At 39.6% G+C, this 16,341-nt stretch overlaps 1 protein-coding gene across 1 annotated transcript in view; it reads left to right on the plus strand.

Annotated features, from left to right (window-relative positions):
* The window catches only part of anapc1 (anaphase promoting complex subunit 1), a 50,742-nt gene that overhangs the window by 18,333 nt on the left and 16,068 nt on the right, over positions 1 to 16,341 (plus strand). Inside the window, exons 25-43 of the mRNA XM_070840936.1 lie at positions 1,038 to 1,116; positions 1,920 to 1,956; positions 2,644 to 2,717; positions 3,187 to 3,365; positions 3,583 to 3,669; positions 3,823 to 3,962; positions 4,148 to 4,266; positions 5,020 to 5,150; positions 5,519 to 5,659; positions 9,861 to 10,013; positions 10,257 to 10,338; positions 10,965 to 11,056; positions 11,954 to 12,088; positions 12,291 to 12,373; positions 12,857 to 12,935; positions 13,053 to 13,127; positions 14,062 to 14,114; positions 14,316 to 14,463; positions 14,648 to 14,844. Coding sequence (XP_070697037.1) covers positions 1,038 to 1,116; positions 1,920 to 1,956; positions 2,644 to 2,717; positions 3,187 to 3,365; positions 3,583 to 3,669; positions 3,823 to 3,962; positions 4,148 to 4,266; positions 5,020 to 5,150; positions 5,519 to 5,659; positions 9,861 to 10,013; positions 10,257 to 10,338; positions 10,965 to 11,056; positions 11,954 to 12,088; positions 12,291 to 12,373; positions 12,857 to 12,935; positions 13,053 to 13,127; positions 14,062 to 14,114; positions 14,316 to 14,463; positions 14,648 to 14,844 — 2,084 coding nt within the window. The remainder of the gene's footprint in view (positions 1 to 1,037; positions 1,117 to 1,919; positions 1,957 to 2,643; positions 2,718 to 3,186; positions 3,366 to 3,582; positions 3,670 to 3,822; positions 3,963 to 4,147; positions 4,267 to 5,019; positions 5,151 to 5,518; positions 5,660 to 9,860; positions 10,014 to 10,256; positions 10,339 to 10,964; positions 11,057 to 11,953; positions 12,089 to 12,290; positions 12,374 to 12,856; positions 12,936 to 13,052; positions 13,128 to 14,061; positions 14,115 to 14,315; positions 14,464 to 14,647; positions 14,845 to 16,341) is intronic.

Genomic DNA, 16,341 nt, shown 5'->3' on the forward strand with positions numbered 1-16,341 from the left:
AGGACAGGAAATTTCTACAGTGACAAATCTTTTCAGCAGTTGTTGTCTAACATATTGTGATAATGTAATTTAATTGTCATTTAATTTCATTTCACTCTGTTTGAAGCAAGACTAAGTAACTTTTAACGAGTAGCAGCAACAGTGGCCTCTGCTGCCACAAATTGTAATTACAGGATGCTGGCACATTTAAATGTGTTGGTATCTGAGTGACGAAAGGCAGCACATTCTTCTAATGAGAGCAAAAAAGAGATTTCACCTACTCAAACCCAAATTACAAAACAAGTGTTTGGAGCACCATTCTCCTTATTACAAGTCAGTCTACCATCAAAATGATTTTGCAAGTAAAAAAATTTGCATAATGTTGCTTTAGATTGCTGATCATATCAGAAATGTGGGCGGTGATTCAGAAAAGATTTCACAAACGTTTTTGTGATCCCTTCCCTCTCTGCAAAAGCAGTTTTTGTTTTGATGCTCCTACACTTTCTGCTAACACAATGCTAGTTTATGGTGTGACGGATGTAACGTCTGGCAGGATCTGCAGCAGAAAGAGTAATTCTATTATAGCAGAAATGGCTAATGACCTAGACCTCTGGTTCACCTCTCTATAATTCTAAATGCCTCCTGAGTTAAATAATTTTTCTTATCGGTGATTCAGTCTGCCAGACATTTAGATTTTTCTCATTCCACTCTTCAGCATTTCAAAATCTCCAAGTGAGGTGGCGTAAACGTATTGCTTTGATATGCTTGATGAAATTATGAAAACGGAAAGGAACAAATACATTACGCTTTCGATCAGGAACTCTTTGTCACTTGGCAGACTGAACACGCATTTAACTGTCAGTACACAATTCAGGCCTCAACAGTGGTGACATATAATTCTATTTTTTTTTTGTCATATATCTTAAAGAAATGTAAACAACAAACACTTGATATTTGAATGTAGTTCCCAAAATGATGTCAAGGTTTTGACATTTTTTTTGCTTCCAAGTATTTATCTTTGTTTCTTCTCCTCTGTGCTTCTGTCTCTCTCTCCTCAGAGTTATGCTCTCTACATCACTGGAGATGAAAATGCTACATCGATAGATGTATCAAAGTACCTGGCCAAGCTCTCTGCAGGTGTGTGTGTGTGTGTGTGTGTGTGTGTGTGTGTGTGTGTGTGTGTGTGTGTGTGTGTGTGTGTGTGTGTGTGTGTGTGTGTGTGTGTGTGTGTGTGTGTGTGTGTGTGTGTGTGTGTGTGTGTGTGTGTGTGTGTGTGACTACCCTGAGGGGTCATTTTACTTTTAGTGTGTGTCTGACTGAACACGCTCACTGTTTGTATACATGTGCATGTGAACATTTATTGACAGTCAGCCCGTATTACTTGGCAGTCCCATCATTCCCTGCTTCAGGGCCCAGTAACACAGAAAGAAAGGTAGCTTGTGTTGACACAGGTTTGAGTGTCACCTGATTTCCTCTATTGCTTTTTTGTTGAAACAAAAACACAATACTGTGCCGAGGTGACAGCAGTCGCTGCAGGAATCTCATCAGCCCCCCTTTTCCACTGACAGAATTGGTCATTGACTTTGTGGGTGGTGTGAGAGAATACAGAGTGACTGTTTTTTTCAGCTCCACACTATGCTGGCAGTTTTCAGTGACAAAACAAAGCCAAAAAACAACAGATGCCATCCCACATAAATTCACTCCTCCATTTGTCAGGAACAAAATGTCACCTCCATTTAACCCGTAATTTAAGTGCCCATTCTTTTTAGTGACATATGAGCAACCAGTTGGTGTATTGATTGAAACAGCTTTAATACAGTTGAGTGTTTTCTCCTTCAGGAGTTGTGAAAATGCGATGAGCATGATTTGACAGCTCACAAATAGGGGAACAAATTGTTCAACCCACTGACCTCTGTCTATCTCATCCTCCACTTTCTTAGGCCAGAAGTCTTGTGGCAGTGAGCCGCAATCAAGAAGGTAATTTAGCCCACACAATTAGAATCTTTTTTTTTTCTTAATCATACATTATTATACCTAATGAATTTATGTAAGATAAAACATGTTTTTTAAAAATCAAGGGCCTTGAGTTGCCATTGAATGTTTTACAAAACACACCATTACAGTTTAGGGAAGCATGCAAACATTAAATAACTCAAATATAAAGGTGTTCTGTGGAAATAGAAAAACAGATATGTTTACATTCAGTGTTACTCACCAAAACACATTGTGTTTATCCTTGAGGTCTAACAGAAATGTTTTGTCTTCCTCTTCAAACATTTGCAACGCCCTTTTCTTTAATGTTTTGAAACCTGCATGGTGTGTTGTTTACATTTTTGTTCCTTAGCTATCAATCTTCTACTACATTACTAAATTTCTTGGTGAAAATATTGGCAGGAATGTGTATCTTGTTGTGCAAGTGCATCCTCATCTTCATGCACAGGACTAACAAAAGCTGCTCCATAAGGCTACTAGAGGTCACACTCCACAGGCAACCTTTAAACTGTTTAAAAAATATTTGTAGAGCCACTATTTTTAAGCAATTTAATTTTGAAATGGAAACGTAAGGTTTTTGTTTTAAACTGCTCATCAGTCATTCAGCTTTTCATTAGATTTGCATAGTCAGTAATACTTATTACAACTAATATTTATGTGGATTTATTCTAGACAGAGCAGTGTGAAGATGATGTTTTCCAGAGAGAGTCTAGCTGAGCAGCTGGTGGTCTGGCTCACCTCAGAAGGTAAGACAAACAGTATTTCCGTTTTTATTATACAGAGGAACGTGTGCTGAAGCCATATCTTCTGGTCTGCACTGGTTAAAGCACTGCACTTCAAATTTACACATTCACACCTTTTCAAGTGACACTCTGCCAGTCTTTGAAGTGGCTCTCCCATAGCCAGAGCAGATGTCTGGAGTGCTAGTAGTGTTAGAGATTTTTAAAAATCTTTTAGTATAAAAGGTTTACGTGTACTGATTAGCAACACATACAACAATACAACAATAAGTGGCATTCAACCCACCAACAAAAAACAAATTTTACATTAATTTATTGCAAGTGGAGTTTTTAAAATGTGACTTTTTGTTTTTCTACCTGTTATGACGCATTTGTTTTTAATTTCAAAGGAAGCAGCTTCTAGATTAAGACTTAGCTTATTGTTAGACTTGATAAAGAACACTCATTCCTCTCCATTCACTGTTTCACCCTTCAGGTTTCACCCTGAAAGACCTGGAGTCAGTCCCCTTTGGCGTGGCTTTGCCCATCAGAGAGGCCATCTACCGCTGCCGGGAGCAACCGTGTTCTGATTGGTCAGAGGAGGTCTGTCTGCTGATAGGGCGACAGGATCTGACCAAACAAGCGCATAAGATGACCCTGGCCAAGAGCAAAGCTGTGAGTGCAAAATAAGACCCATGCTTTTCCAAATTACTTGCAGACTTTTCCATTTTTTGCATGAAATCATCTTCAGGGAGTTGGAGTAAGTCATAAAAGCAGTAAAGTTAATGAGATAAAACATCAGTCACTGAAGATCATCTAAACTCTCATTGTGGCTGTATGTGAATATGTTAATCATTTGTGTGTGTGTGTGTGTGTGTGTGTGTGTGTCCAGTCTGTAGGTTCAGGCCTGTCCTTGGAGCCTCCTGCAACCACAGAGGCAGATGAAGAGGAAGATGGGATGTCGGACATTATTCAAGAGGTAACAGAAGCAGTAAACTTTACATCTCTCCACTCCAAAGATCTTTTCTAACCTTTATTAATTATCTAAAGAAGGTTTGTTGTTGATACCAAGGTGTTACAAATACAGGAGTTCCCGTGAATGAGTGAAAACTTGATACCTTCTCCCCGCCAGGTCACAGGACTGATTTGGAGTCAGGATCTGAGGGTCCAGGAGGTCAGGAGGCTTCTGCAGAGCTCCAGGCCAGTCCGCGTCAGTGTTGTCCAGTTACCAGAGGTTTCTGACCACGAGTACATAGAGGAGAAAGAGAACAAGTAAGTATAATGTATGTGTGCAGTATGTCTGTGTCCTGGTGGGTTGTCTCTGTCTTAGGGTTTTATGTTGGTGAATCATTGGGATGCCTGCTTGTAATCATGGGTGGCCTACATGTCTTTAAATTATATAGATTTTTCTGACTTGGAACATGTAATGTTTATCCACGTCTTTGTATCTTCTCCAGACTCCTGCAGTTGTGTCAGAGAACCATGGCTCTTCCAGTTGGCCGAGGCCTCTTCACTCTCTTCTCCTATCACCCTGTACCGACTGAGCCTTTACCTGTCCCAAAACTCAACCTGACAGGTAATGGTGAAATGTGCACATTTTCATACATGTCTATGCATTGGCTGACATCTGAATACATAGAATATTGTAAATTTTTAAGAAGTGTGTTCCATATGGAGAGATAGAGAACAATATATTAATGGTGACTGCTGATCCTTAAAGTCTTAAAATGTCTTAAATTCAGATGTACTAATAAAAGGCCATACAAAGTATTAAATAGTCTAAACTTCTGTTAAGGAAGGTCTGAACGTATGTAAGCATGTTCTAAAATGTACTCCTTCAAACCCAACATGTCTGTACATTTAATCCTTGGGGAAAAGAGTTGACTTCACATGCCTATGTTATCCTGTTATATCTTTGATGTTTTTTGCTATTTGTCCTCATGAATTTTGTCCCCGGTGACTGCCGTAGCGTCTGTCAGGATGGCGTAAAGATGCTAGCTAGTTAGCGAACCTTGAAAGACTTCTGTTTCTGTGGCTTTACTTTCTCCATAACTTTAACCCTTTTTCCAATGCTTCTGTCAAGCTTTAATCGTTAATCTTTCAGTATTTCTAATCTAATTTGCTAATCAGTATTTCAGAGTCAGTCTCGTTCATGTTATTGCTGCCATCAACTGAAGTTTTACATCATGTGTTACCCCGCACATTTCTCACTCATAGTATAAAAACAAGGGACGATATGGGCTAAATAATGTGCACGAAACATTGCAGGGTAAATGATTGTCCAACTCCACTGATATTGCTACTGTGTATTTGTATGTTTCTACCCCAGGCCGTGCCCCTCCTAGGAACACAATGGTAGATCTGAACAGCGGGAACATTGATGTTCCTCCCAACATGACCAGCTGGCCGAGCTTCCATAATGGAGTAGCAGCAGGACTCAAAATAGCCCCTGCTTCACAGGTCAGTCCGAAACCACAGCTTTAAAACTGAAACTGTTTTACATACCTGAAAGTGATTACTTACTTGTTTCTACAGTCTGCCCTGCTGGATTTCTGTTAAGATTGCTGTGAACACTTATAGTCCTCTTAATAAACCCTGATTTTTTTTGGTGACACTGTAATATTTCCTCCATCAAGTGTGCAAGAAAAATTAATTGACATGACATGTATTAAGGACATGCATGATCCTTTATAAAGGATTTTAAAATATTTTAAGTTTGGAAAAACTTGCAGTTGTTCCCATTTGCAGTGTAAACTTTCTCACTCTTCTGCAATAAACAAGCCTTCCTTATTCTTGTATAAATGAATGTGACTTTCTTTTTGTTTAAGGTGGACTCAGCCTGGATCGCCTACAACAAGCCAAAGAGCCCTGAGCTGGCTAATGAGTATGCAGGCTTCCTTATGGCCCTGGGCCTCAATGGACACCTCACCAAGCTGGCCACGCTCAACATACACGACTACCTCACTAAGGTACATGCATGCACACAAAGGCAAACGTGCAAAAACCATCTCAGTATTTGTGTGACACCTTGAATTTCAAATGTAGAATTTTTATTTATAACCCTACAAATGCAGAGAGGCAGACATATTTTCCATTTAATGAGTACTTTTCTACCTTCAAAATACTAAAATACTATTCGATAGTCACAATGAACTATTCAAATATTATTCGATATTATTTTAAGATCATTAGAATAGTTAATCCCCCATCCTCCCACACAGTTTTTCGCTTTTATTGCTCAAAGACGTACTACCTGTGGCAGAATTGCACGTTGGACATAAGCGTTTGGATTAAAGCAGATTAAGTCGATCTGTGCCCACGACATCCTCTGTCCACCCGGACCAAGCGCCGCAACGGGATGGGCGATCTCCTCAGGAGGAGAGAGGTGCCGGGATCAGAGCTAAGCTAACCCAGGCAGTACCTTAGGCTGCTTTTAGCTAATGTCAGATCGGCTGAATGAAATTGAACTCAGGCTGCCTAGGCAACGAAAAATCAGAGACTGTTTGTGCCCTCATCTACATTCATCTCAGCACCTCATATCAATCTACTTCTCCCAATGGGTGTACTACTAGGCACAAGTAAAAACGAAGAAAAATATACAGTGGGGCAAAAAAGTATTTAGTCAGCCACCAATTGTGCAAGTTCTCCCACTTAAAAAGACGAGAGAGGCCTGTAATTTTCATCATAGGTACACTTCAACTATGAGAGACAAAATGGGGGGAAAGAATCCAGGAAATCACATCGTAGGATTTTTAATGAATTAATTAAATTCCTCGGTAAAATAAGTATTTGGTCACCTACAAACAAGCAAGATTTCTGGCTCTCACAGACCTGTAACTTCTTCTTTAAGAGGCTCCTGTCCTCCACTCGTTACCTGTATTAATGGCACCTGTTTGAACTCGTTATCAGTATAAAAGACACCTGTCCACAACCTCAAACAGTCACACTCCAAACTCCACTATGGCCAAGACCAAAGAGCTGTCAAAGGACACCAGAAACAAAATTGTAGACCTGCACCAGGCTGGGAAGACTGAATCTGCAATAGGTAAGCAGCTTGGTGTGAAGAAATCAACTGTGGCAGCAATTATTAGAAAATGGAAGACATACAAGACCACTGATAATCTCCCTCGATCTGGGGCTCCACGCAAGATCTCACCCCGTGGGGTCAAAATGATCACAAGAACGGTGAGCAAAAATCCCAGAACCACATGGGGGGACCTAGTGAATGACCTGCAGAGAGCTGGGACCAAAGTAACAAAGGCTACCATCAGTAACACACTACGCCGCCAGGGACTCAAATCTTGCAGTGCCAGACGTGTCCCCCTGCTTAAGCCAGTACATGTCCAGGCCCGTCTGAAGTTTGCTAGAGAGCATTTGGATGATCCAGAAGAGGATTGGGAGAATGTCATATGGTCAGATGAAACCAAAATAGAACTTTTTGGTAAAAACTCAACTTGTCGTGTTTGGAGGAGAAAGAATGCTGAGTTGCATCCAAAGAACACCATACCTACTGTGAAGCATAGGGGTGGAAACATCGTGCTTTGGGGCTGTTTTTCTGCAAAGGGACCAGGATGACTGATCCGTGTAAAGGAAAGAATGAATGGGGCCATGTATCGTGAGATTTTGAGTGAAAACCTCCTTCCATCAGCAAGGGCATTGAAGATGAAACGTGGCTGGGTCTTTCAGCATGACAATGATCCCAAACACACCGCCCGGGCAACGAAGGAGTGGCTTCGTAAGAAGCATTTCAAGGTCCTGGAGTGGCCTAGCCAGTCTCCAGATCTCAACCCCATAGAAAATCTTTGGAGGGAGTTGAAAGTCCGTGTTGCCCAGCGACAGCCCCAAAACATCACTGCTCTAGAGGAGATCTACATGGAGGAATGGGCCAAAATACCAGCAACAGTGTGTGAAAACCTTGTGAAGACTTACAGAAAACGTTTGACCTGTGTCATTGCCAACAAAGGGTATATAACAAAGTATTGAGATGAACTTTTGTTATTGACCAAATACTTATTTTCCACCATAATTTGCAAATAAATTCTTTAAAAATCAGACAATGTGATTTTCTGGATTTTTTTTTTCTCATTTTGTCTCATAGTTGAGGTATACCTATGATGAAAATTACAGGCCTCTCTCATCTTTTTAAGTGGGAGAACTTGCACAATTGGTGGCTGACCAAATACTTTTTTGCCCCACTGTACTTCTAAAATAAAACGATAGTCATATAAACTATTTGTTTGTTTTTTTATAATTTAACAATTATTCAAATTTGAAAAGCATGACCTATCTCTAGTACAAACACACACCAGCTCACAAAGAACTGCAAGAAAGGAAAACAAATATTAACTTAACACAGTTTATACAAAGTTACACCCATCTGCACTCATTACCTTGCAGACACACACTCATACACACACACACCTGCACACATTTTTCACTAAATGACTGTAAACGTGAGATGTAAACTCGCATCACAGCCAGGCAACCAGTCAAAGTGAAACTCTGCCCTCTGAGAACTTTGAAACGAGACGTGTCCTTCCCACTTTCGGGTGAGAAAAACAACAGGATGCTGCAAGCCAAATCTTATTTTTGCGTAATGAAAAAGTCTGTGTGCAATGGTACTCTTTATCTTTCACCACATCTTTACACTGAGTCCACAGAGTCACACAGAACATATCCACACTAGGCTTGAAGTTGATTCATTTTCAGTTGCCAGTTCGAATCAGGATGTGAATTGAAACTGCACTTTATGAAGATCAAAGAGCTTTCCTTATAAGTCATTTCTCTATGAATGAGATGTAAGAATGTTCTCATACAGATTCTGAAGCTCTTAAAAAATGGAGAAAGTCCACTTCCTAACATTGTTGAATTAAAAATAGTAATGCCCCAATCCAGATCCATTGAGAGACCTGCCAGCTCAAATAACAATTTGGATCATAAATCCTCCTTTCACTCATGTGTTTTTATTTATAATTTTACCTTGTACATTACAAATTCAACCAATCAACATTTTTTATTTAGTTTAAATTGTATATTATAATGATGTATCAAAATCATCCATTATAATTAATATACAGAAATGTACTTGTGTCAGCTCAAAGGAACACACTCTGATTTCTGGTCCAGATAAAACCGCAGGAAACACTGCAGAGCTGCGCAGTACATTTTACAGTCTGTATGTGTAACTGACAGACTTTAGTCTGAATGGGAACTATGAACGTGGCTGACAGTGGGGCCTGTTTGTAGCTGGTGGTTTTCTCCTGGTTTCTATTCTCGCAGTAAAAGAGAAATGACGGCAACATACTTGGATTGGTTCATTAGAATTGTGTATGGTTGTGGTTTTAGAGAGAATGTGGAGGTTTGTGTCTAGCCCTCATGTTTCAAGCACTTTTTCACTTTTTTGTTAATTGTGGCTATAGAATTGTCTGAGTGTCGCTGCTCATTTGAAAAAAAAAAAAAAAAAAAAAAAAATTTTTTTTAAATGTATAGTCTCAGCTGAAAAAAAGGTTACACTTCATCTGTATTTTCTCGTTTTCAGTGAATCTACTACAGAAATGAAACTAGTCCAAATGTTTCACATTTTAGTTGTTAGGTCTTGAATATTTTTCTGCATTTCTTAATGAACTGTCATGTTTATAGAAAGTAAATCTGTTTTAAAGTGTACTGATTGATTAAGACAATGATCATTAAATACTCACAGCTAATCAGCCACTAAATGTAATCACAGGAATCCAAAAAAGAAACTATTTACTTCACACCCAAAACTTAACCTATATAAATAGATAGATATTCCTTTATTTATCCCACAATGGGGAAATTTCAAGTCATCAGCAGTTCTGATTCACACATACAGGATACAGTTCACACATACAAAGAAAGGGAATAAAAAATATATAAATAAACTGTTTCAGAATATTGGTATTATAACGTGTGTTATTATTTGTGAATATTAAACACACGCACATGGGGTCTAATGAAAACAGCCGTCCATGGTGAGTTGATGTGGAAGCTGAATATTGTCATATCCCAGAGTCTCACTGAGGGCTAATTACAGTGGAATTGCTTTCTTCTGTTACAGAAGGTATCTAACAACCTCTCAGATATCAGCCTTCACTTCTTGATGTTTCTGCTGTGAAATTTACCAACTTTCTATCCCTGTCGCTCTGTCAGGGCCATGAGATGACCAGTATAGGGCTCCTCCTGGGCGTGTCTTCAGCCAAACTGGGCACGATGGACATGTCAATAACCCGCCTGCTTAGCATACACATCCCTGCCCTCCTCCCACCGACCTCCACTGAGCTGGACGTGCCACACAATGTTCAGGTAAGACTGTGTATACTTACATACGGCTGGAAAAGATCTGTTTATCAGTGCGATGAGGAAAAATATTTGTGCAATGGGAAATTACTTTAAGTGATTATACATGAGTGATTTCATAGCCATTACTGTGTCTGCATGGATTATTTTTATTTAGACCTGCAAATTGTCACATTGTGCAATTATTAACATATCCACACACACAAATTAAACAATAAGAATTGATTTCTCTTTCTGTCTGTTCTGCAGGTTGCTGCTGTAATTGGCATTGGGCTGGTGTACCAGGGAACAGGTCATAGACACAATGCTGAAGTCTTGCTGTCTGAGATAGGTGTGTGTGTGTGTGTGTGTGTGTGTGTCGAAGTGTATCTGAGCTGCAGATGACAAAAACAGATAATGACCCATTTTTAAACAAGACCTGGAATAACTACAGGTTTAAAACAAGAGTTTTAAACATTTTAGGTTCATATTGCTAAGGCTCCGTCTCTTAGTTATGGCAAAAAATTTATTCTTGGACATCAGAACACAAATTTAGACTCTAAGATTACCTTTCTAAGTTGACCAAAAGCGAAAACGCAGCCATACCCTGATTTTGACAAAATTGTTACCCAATTTATGCTAATAAGGAAAGATTGTACCATGGTAATAGATGAATTTTTAGACATCACATTCATGGACTTAGGCTCTGAGATCACCCATCTGTGTTAGCTAGAAGCAAAATTATAGCCATTTCCAAATTTTTGTAATTAATTAACTCATTATACTAATTACTCAAATTGCACAACATGCAAATCTTAGCAACCAAATTGAACGTTGTCCACTGGGCCTATACATGACTTTTAGATAATGAAAGTTCATCGGAAACACTACTGAGTCAGAAGAAATTTCCAGACTACATATATATTTTTTTGTCATTTGATGGTATAATCTGTTTGTGTGCTCCTGTGTGTCTTTTAGGTCGGCCTCCAGGTCCAGAGATGGAATACTGTACAGACAGAGAGTCCTATTCACTAGCTGCTGGACTAGCCCTGGGCATGGTCTGTCTGGGGGTAAGTCACACACACAAACACTCCGCTGGATGAGTAAATATTTGCAGAAAAATCTTAATGTTGGTTTAACCTGCTGGAAGTTGCAGGTGGGCCGGGTTTGTAGTATCAGAATGAATCAGATGGGTTTTGGGGAAACTGTGGGTCACAGAAAGTCACATGGAGTTTAACTGTAAATGTTTGTTTTTTGCATTATGATTATATTATTATTTTGGTAGAACTGTTTTCCTCTTGATTTCTCGCGTTTGCGTTCTGTTGGTGCTAAATGACAACTCCAGAGAGAAGCAAGGGCTTTCTCGTCAAACCTGATGTTTTTCATTGATATCTAACACATTTTTTTCCTGTCATTTAAGTTAATTGTAGTTGTTCTTTTTTAGCTTGATTTTTGCATTTGATCAGACATCCACAGTAACCAGAGGCTTGATGTAGCATTTATTTCCACTGGAACGACCTGCAGTTGGTTAGATTGAATTTTCCTGGGTGGTGAAGGATGAATGGGAAGACAGAAAATCTGAGGGACAAGAAACTAAAGTTAACTGGTGGCTCCCGTGAAAGAAATCTCTTGTAAATGTGTTGTTTATTCTCACACACTCCGTGTTTCTTTGTGTTCATGTCCACTGAGAAAGAGAGAGAGCATAAGTTCTCACACAAGTGTACAATTAGCCCTTTATTTTTGTCTCTGTCTCTCTCTGGTTTTCTTTGTCTTTTGCTTCTTCCATTATCCATCATTATGTCCTGATTTTCTCTTCACTTAAATTATTTAACTTTTCTCTGTGCTATTGCTCCTAACTCGCCTCATTTCCAAATGCTTCCTTCCTCTCCATCTCTCCATCTCGTCTTTTTCGTCATCATCCTGTCTCCCTCCTGTTGCCATTTTGCCTCCCTTCTGTCGTCTTGCAGCATGGCAGTAACCTGATTGGGATGACAGACCTGAATGTCCCCGAGCAGTTATATCAGTACATGGTGGGGGGCCACCGCAGGGCTCAGGCTGGGGCCAACAGGGAGAGACATAAGTCCCCGAGCTACCAAATCAAGGTAGATGTTCAAATCCTTTGTATTTCTATCACAAAAAGAACTGCAATGCCAATATTATCTCAAATACAATAACGTTGTTATTGTAGTGTTATTTCACTGTACTATCATAACACCGAATGTTGTAATGTAAAATGTAGTTTCTGTGGTTAGCTAGCTAACCAGGTATTTTGCTCTCTCCAAACATTACCAATGCTCATTCCAGGAGGGTGACACTATAAACGTAGACGTGACATGCCCAGGGGCCACGCTGGCCCTCGCCATGATCTACCTCAAGACCAACAACAGGTGAGAAAAGACAAACAACTGATAGATCTTCTCAAGCAGAACAGAACAAAGAAACTGATTTGACTGATGTGCTGTAGTGAATCAAAAGGAGATATCCAACTGATCCACATTTCATTTTGTCAGGTAAAAAAGTAAAAAAAAAAAAAAAAAAAAAATTGAAATAAAAATTGTACATGTCTGATTAGCAAACTGTGTGACAGGTCAATCATCCATCATTACTGAGCTATGATGCAGAGTTTGCTTCCTACTTTTCATCAAGCAGAACATCCTAACCTGCTCGCTGAAAAATCTCATCCCTCTGTGACTCCAGTTGTCACAGTGCGCTGCGGAAGAACAAGACTCTTCCATGTTCTAGCTGTCTGCTATTGGTCAAAACGTTCCCGTCTTCTTCAAGGCTCATCTGATGCTGTCTGTCCATTGGTTGAGAGGGTGTTAACGGTGCATATTAACACCTCCTTGTCTCTTCCTGGTTCTGTCCACTAGGTCGATTGCTGATTGGCTGAAACCTCCAGACACTTGGTTCCTGCTGGATTTTATCAAGCCAGAATTTCTGCTGCTGAGGGTTAGTGTTGCACTAGCTGTATGTGAGTGTGTGTGTGTGTGTGTGTGAGATAATTGTCCCACCCTTCCATAATCTGGTGTACCTGTCTCTCCCTGTCTTGCCTCTCTACCCTCTCAGACGCTTGCTCGATGTATTATCATGTGGGATGAAATCCTCCCTAATACTGAGTGGGTCAAGAGTAACATACCCCAGGTGAGAAAATACACACACACACACACACACACACACACACACACACACACACACACACACACACACACACACACACACACACACACACACAGCATAATTTAGCTGACCTTTTAGGAGCTGTGATGCTGCAGATGGGCTAAGATGTTACTATGACTGAGAGGTTCTGTGGAGGGGTGCAGGTTTACATTTTTTAATTCAGTTTTTTAGTCAAATCTGACTAAAGTTTTGTTAAGTTATGTGAAAAGGTGCTTGGTCTGTGATTGTTGCAACACAATGAAGATCATTGTGTTTCATTGGTTTGCTGCCAAGAAAGGGTGGTGGTTAAATATAAAAATGTCTGTCTCTTGACAAGGTAACAAAGTGTGTGAAGATGGTAATGCTGCACATATTTTACCCCTCTGTAAACATGGGAGTGTCCTAGAGAAATCCATGATATCATAGGATTATATTGCTTGGCCCAAATAAATGTGTCAACTTCTTTATAAATTAAATTTTATTTGTCTGCTTAGTATGTTGAATGGCAATAAATATTTGTAACCAGAGCCATAGCACATTCAGAACATTTTGTTATTGCATGCAGATACAAATTGCTCCATAATCCAAAAAGAGTATATTAATTTATTCAGCATATTTCTACAAAGGTCTGTTTCAGCTCATCATCACCAGCACATGTAAAATCATTTTATTCTAGGTTATTAGATGTTTCCTGCTGCAAAACTCTGGGACTTGCCTTTTATAAACAGTGTCTTGTACTCCTGATATCTTTCCAGTAAACAACAATTTCATTATTTTTACGAGTTGAGAATTGAATTTTATGAATGAATTTTATTGAGTTGAGATTTTTTGCCCATGATTGAAAAGCTACAGCCAGCTACATAATACTGTCTTTGAAAAGTATCAAAGAGCACACTGAGTTTTCTACATTTGTTTTCAGATCATGAGGGGGACATTTGACCCTTCTGAAGACATTAACATGGAGACAATGGCGTGAGTATTTAAGCCCAAAACTGGCATATAAATTTTATCCTATACATTTTGGGTTAAACCTTACATGTTGTACCTCTTCAGGGGGCATTTAGTGTAATCAATGATTACTTTACGTCGCCAGCTTCTGTAGTTGTGGTAATGATGCTCTCCGTAGAGTTCCTCCACTATGATTGATCATGTTGTGTTATTTGTTTATCTCAGCCAAGCTCAAGACTACATTACTGCTGGGGCCTGTATGGCACTGGGCTTACGTTTCGCCGGCTCTGCCAACTCCGATGCCTTTGACTGCCTCTATGAGTTTGCCAGGACTTTCATGAAGATCATGTCCTTCGCTGGCACAGCTGCTGTTGTAAGTGTTTGTATAAGTTTTGACGTGTATGTTTAAATTTGTTTTAAGGATGGCCTTGCATGATTGTCACTGACATTAAAAGCTCTGTGTTGCCTCACCTCTTTGTACCTCAGATAATGATTTCTTACATTTCCCCTTCTCTCTCCCTTTCTCTGTCTGCCAACATGTGTTCTGGTTCCTCTAGCAGACGGGTTATTACAACCTGCAGACCGGCCTGTCAATGATTCTGCTGGCTATGTCCATGGTGATGTCCGGCACTGGGAACCTGAAAGTCCTGCAGCTCTGTCGCTTCTTCCACAAGAGAACCGGTGGCGAGATGAACTACGGCTTCCACATGGCTCATCACATGGCACTGGGCCTGCTCTTTCTGGGAGGGGGAAGGTGAGATGTTGCCACACAAATGTGTTCGAAAACACTGTTGATTACACTCCACATTTTGAACTAGACTTATCCATGTAATTATTTCTACATGTTTTAAATGAAATGTCAGGGCAAAAATCAGGTAGTGCCATCTAGCTTTTGAGCCTCTCACTCTGATCCCTCAACAAGTTAATGTCCAGTACTATTTTATGTTAAATGAAAAGAGACACTTTTAAGGAAAGGGCTACTGCTATTCTACATTTTTCTTGTTATGAACAAATCTTGTGAAAATACCCAAACTAACATTGTGTTAGTCTGTCTTAAAACACTGTCTGGGCCCATGGGTTCCTCCTGAGGAGATAAATTATTAAAAATGTGTCACAAATATTTACTTTCATTTTTTTTAAAGGCTTACTAATGAATGTTATAGTGAAGTATAATGGAGTAAATAGAGCGTTTGCTGGGGACTATTTTTAGGGTTTTGTTATTGTTTTTGGACAACAATGAAGGTCTACTGCACAGAGGAATAAGATCTTTCAGAGTTTATATAATCATATCATGATCATAGTTTCAAAATCTTTACCACATAAAATGTACCTCTGGAGCCCTTTGGAAAGGCACTGGAGCATGTATGTTGTAACATTGGAGGAATTAATATGAAAGGAAATAGTTACACACATAGACTTTGGATTTATGCTCATGATTCTTTGATGAGGACTCAGAGGTTAATTTAGGTTATTTTATGTGTACTCTGTCACATGGCAGTTGAAATGCTGTGTGTCAACAAGACTCAAATTGCACACACAAACACATCATCCCACTTGTTTCTGGGAAGGACCAGGTACGTCACATACACATATGCTGTATGGGTTAGCCACAGAAACACAGTCTGTCTTGTGCATAATGAATGACATTTACACACACACCCACCCAAACCTGGTTCCTCCAACCACCGACCTTGGGCCGGCGTATTTTTAAGAGAAACAATGGCTCCCACTGTGTCATTACATGTTGTAAATGTTTCTCCACCTACAGCCGTAATCAGATGAACCTTTTGATTTATTCGGATCATGTTTTATTTTAGACCTGCCAGCTGAAAGCCCACGCAGTAGCAGGGACTCAGTTTGAATGCTATGTAATGTAGTGTGCATTATCGTGAGTGTGTAACTGTGGGTCTGCAGAGGTTAAAGTTGATGCTGGAGAGCAATGTCATGACATTGTTGCATTTTGTTCATTCTCATTCATTCTTCATTTCCCTCTGTTTGTCTTCCATTCAGCCTCTCATTCGTGTCCACTGAACTTTTCAATTCAATTTTTCGATTGCTTTCCATGCATTTGACCATTATCATTGCATCATCGTCATTCTGACTTTTTCTGCTTTTTTTTCCTTTCTCTCACCCTTCTTCCTTCCCTCCCTCTGTCTTTCTGTTTGTTCAGTTAGTTTCTCTTCCCATTCAGTCAGTTTTTTTAGCAGGAAACTGAAGTGAAAGTTAAGTTTTTTTAACCCTAAGGCACACA

This window comes from Pempheris klunzingeri, chromosome 12 (assembly GCF_042242105.1).
Source record: "Pempheris klunzingeri isolate RE-2024b chromosome 12, fPemKlu1.hap1, whole genome shotgun sequence".
Classification (NCBI taxonomy): domain Eukaryota; kingdom Metazoa; phylum Chordata; class Actinopteri; order Acropomatiformes; family Pempheridae; genus Pempheris; species Pempheris klunzingeri.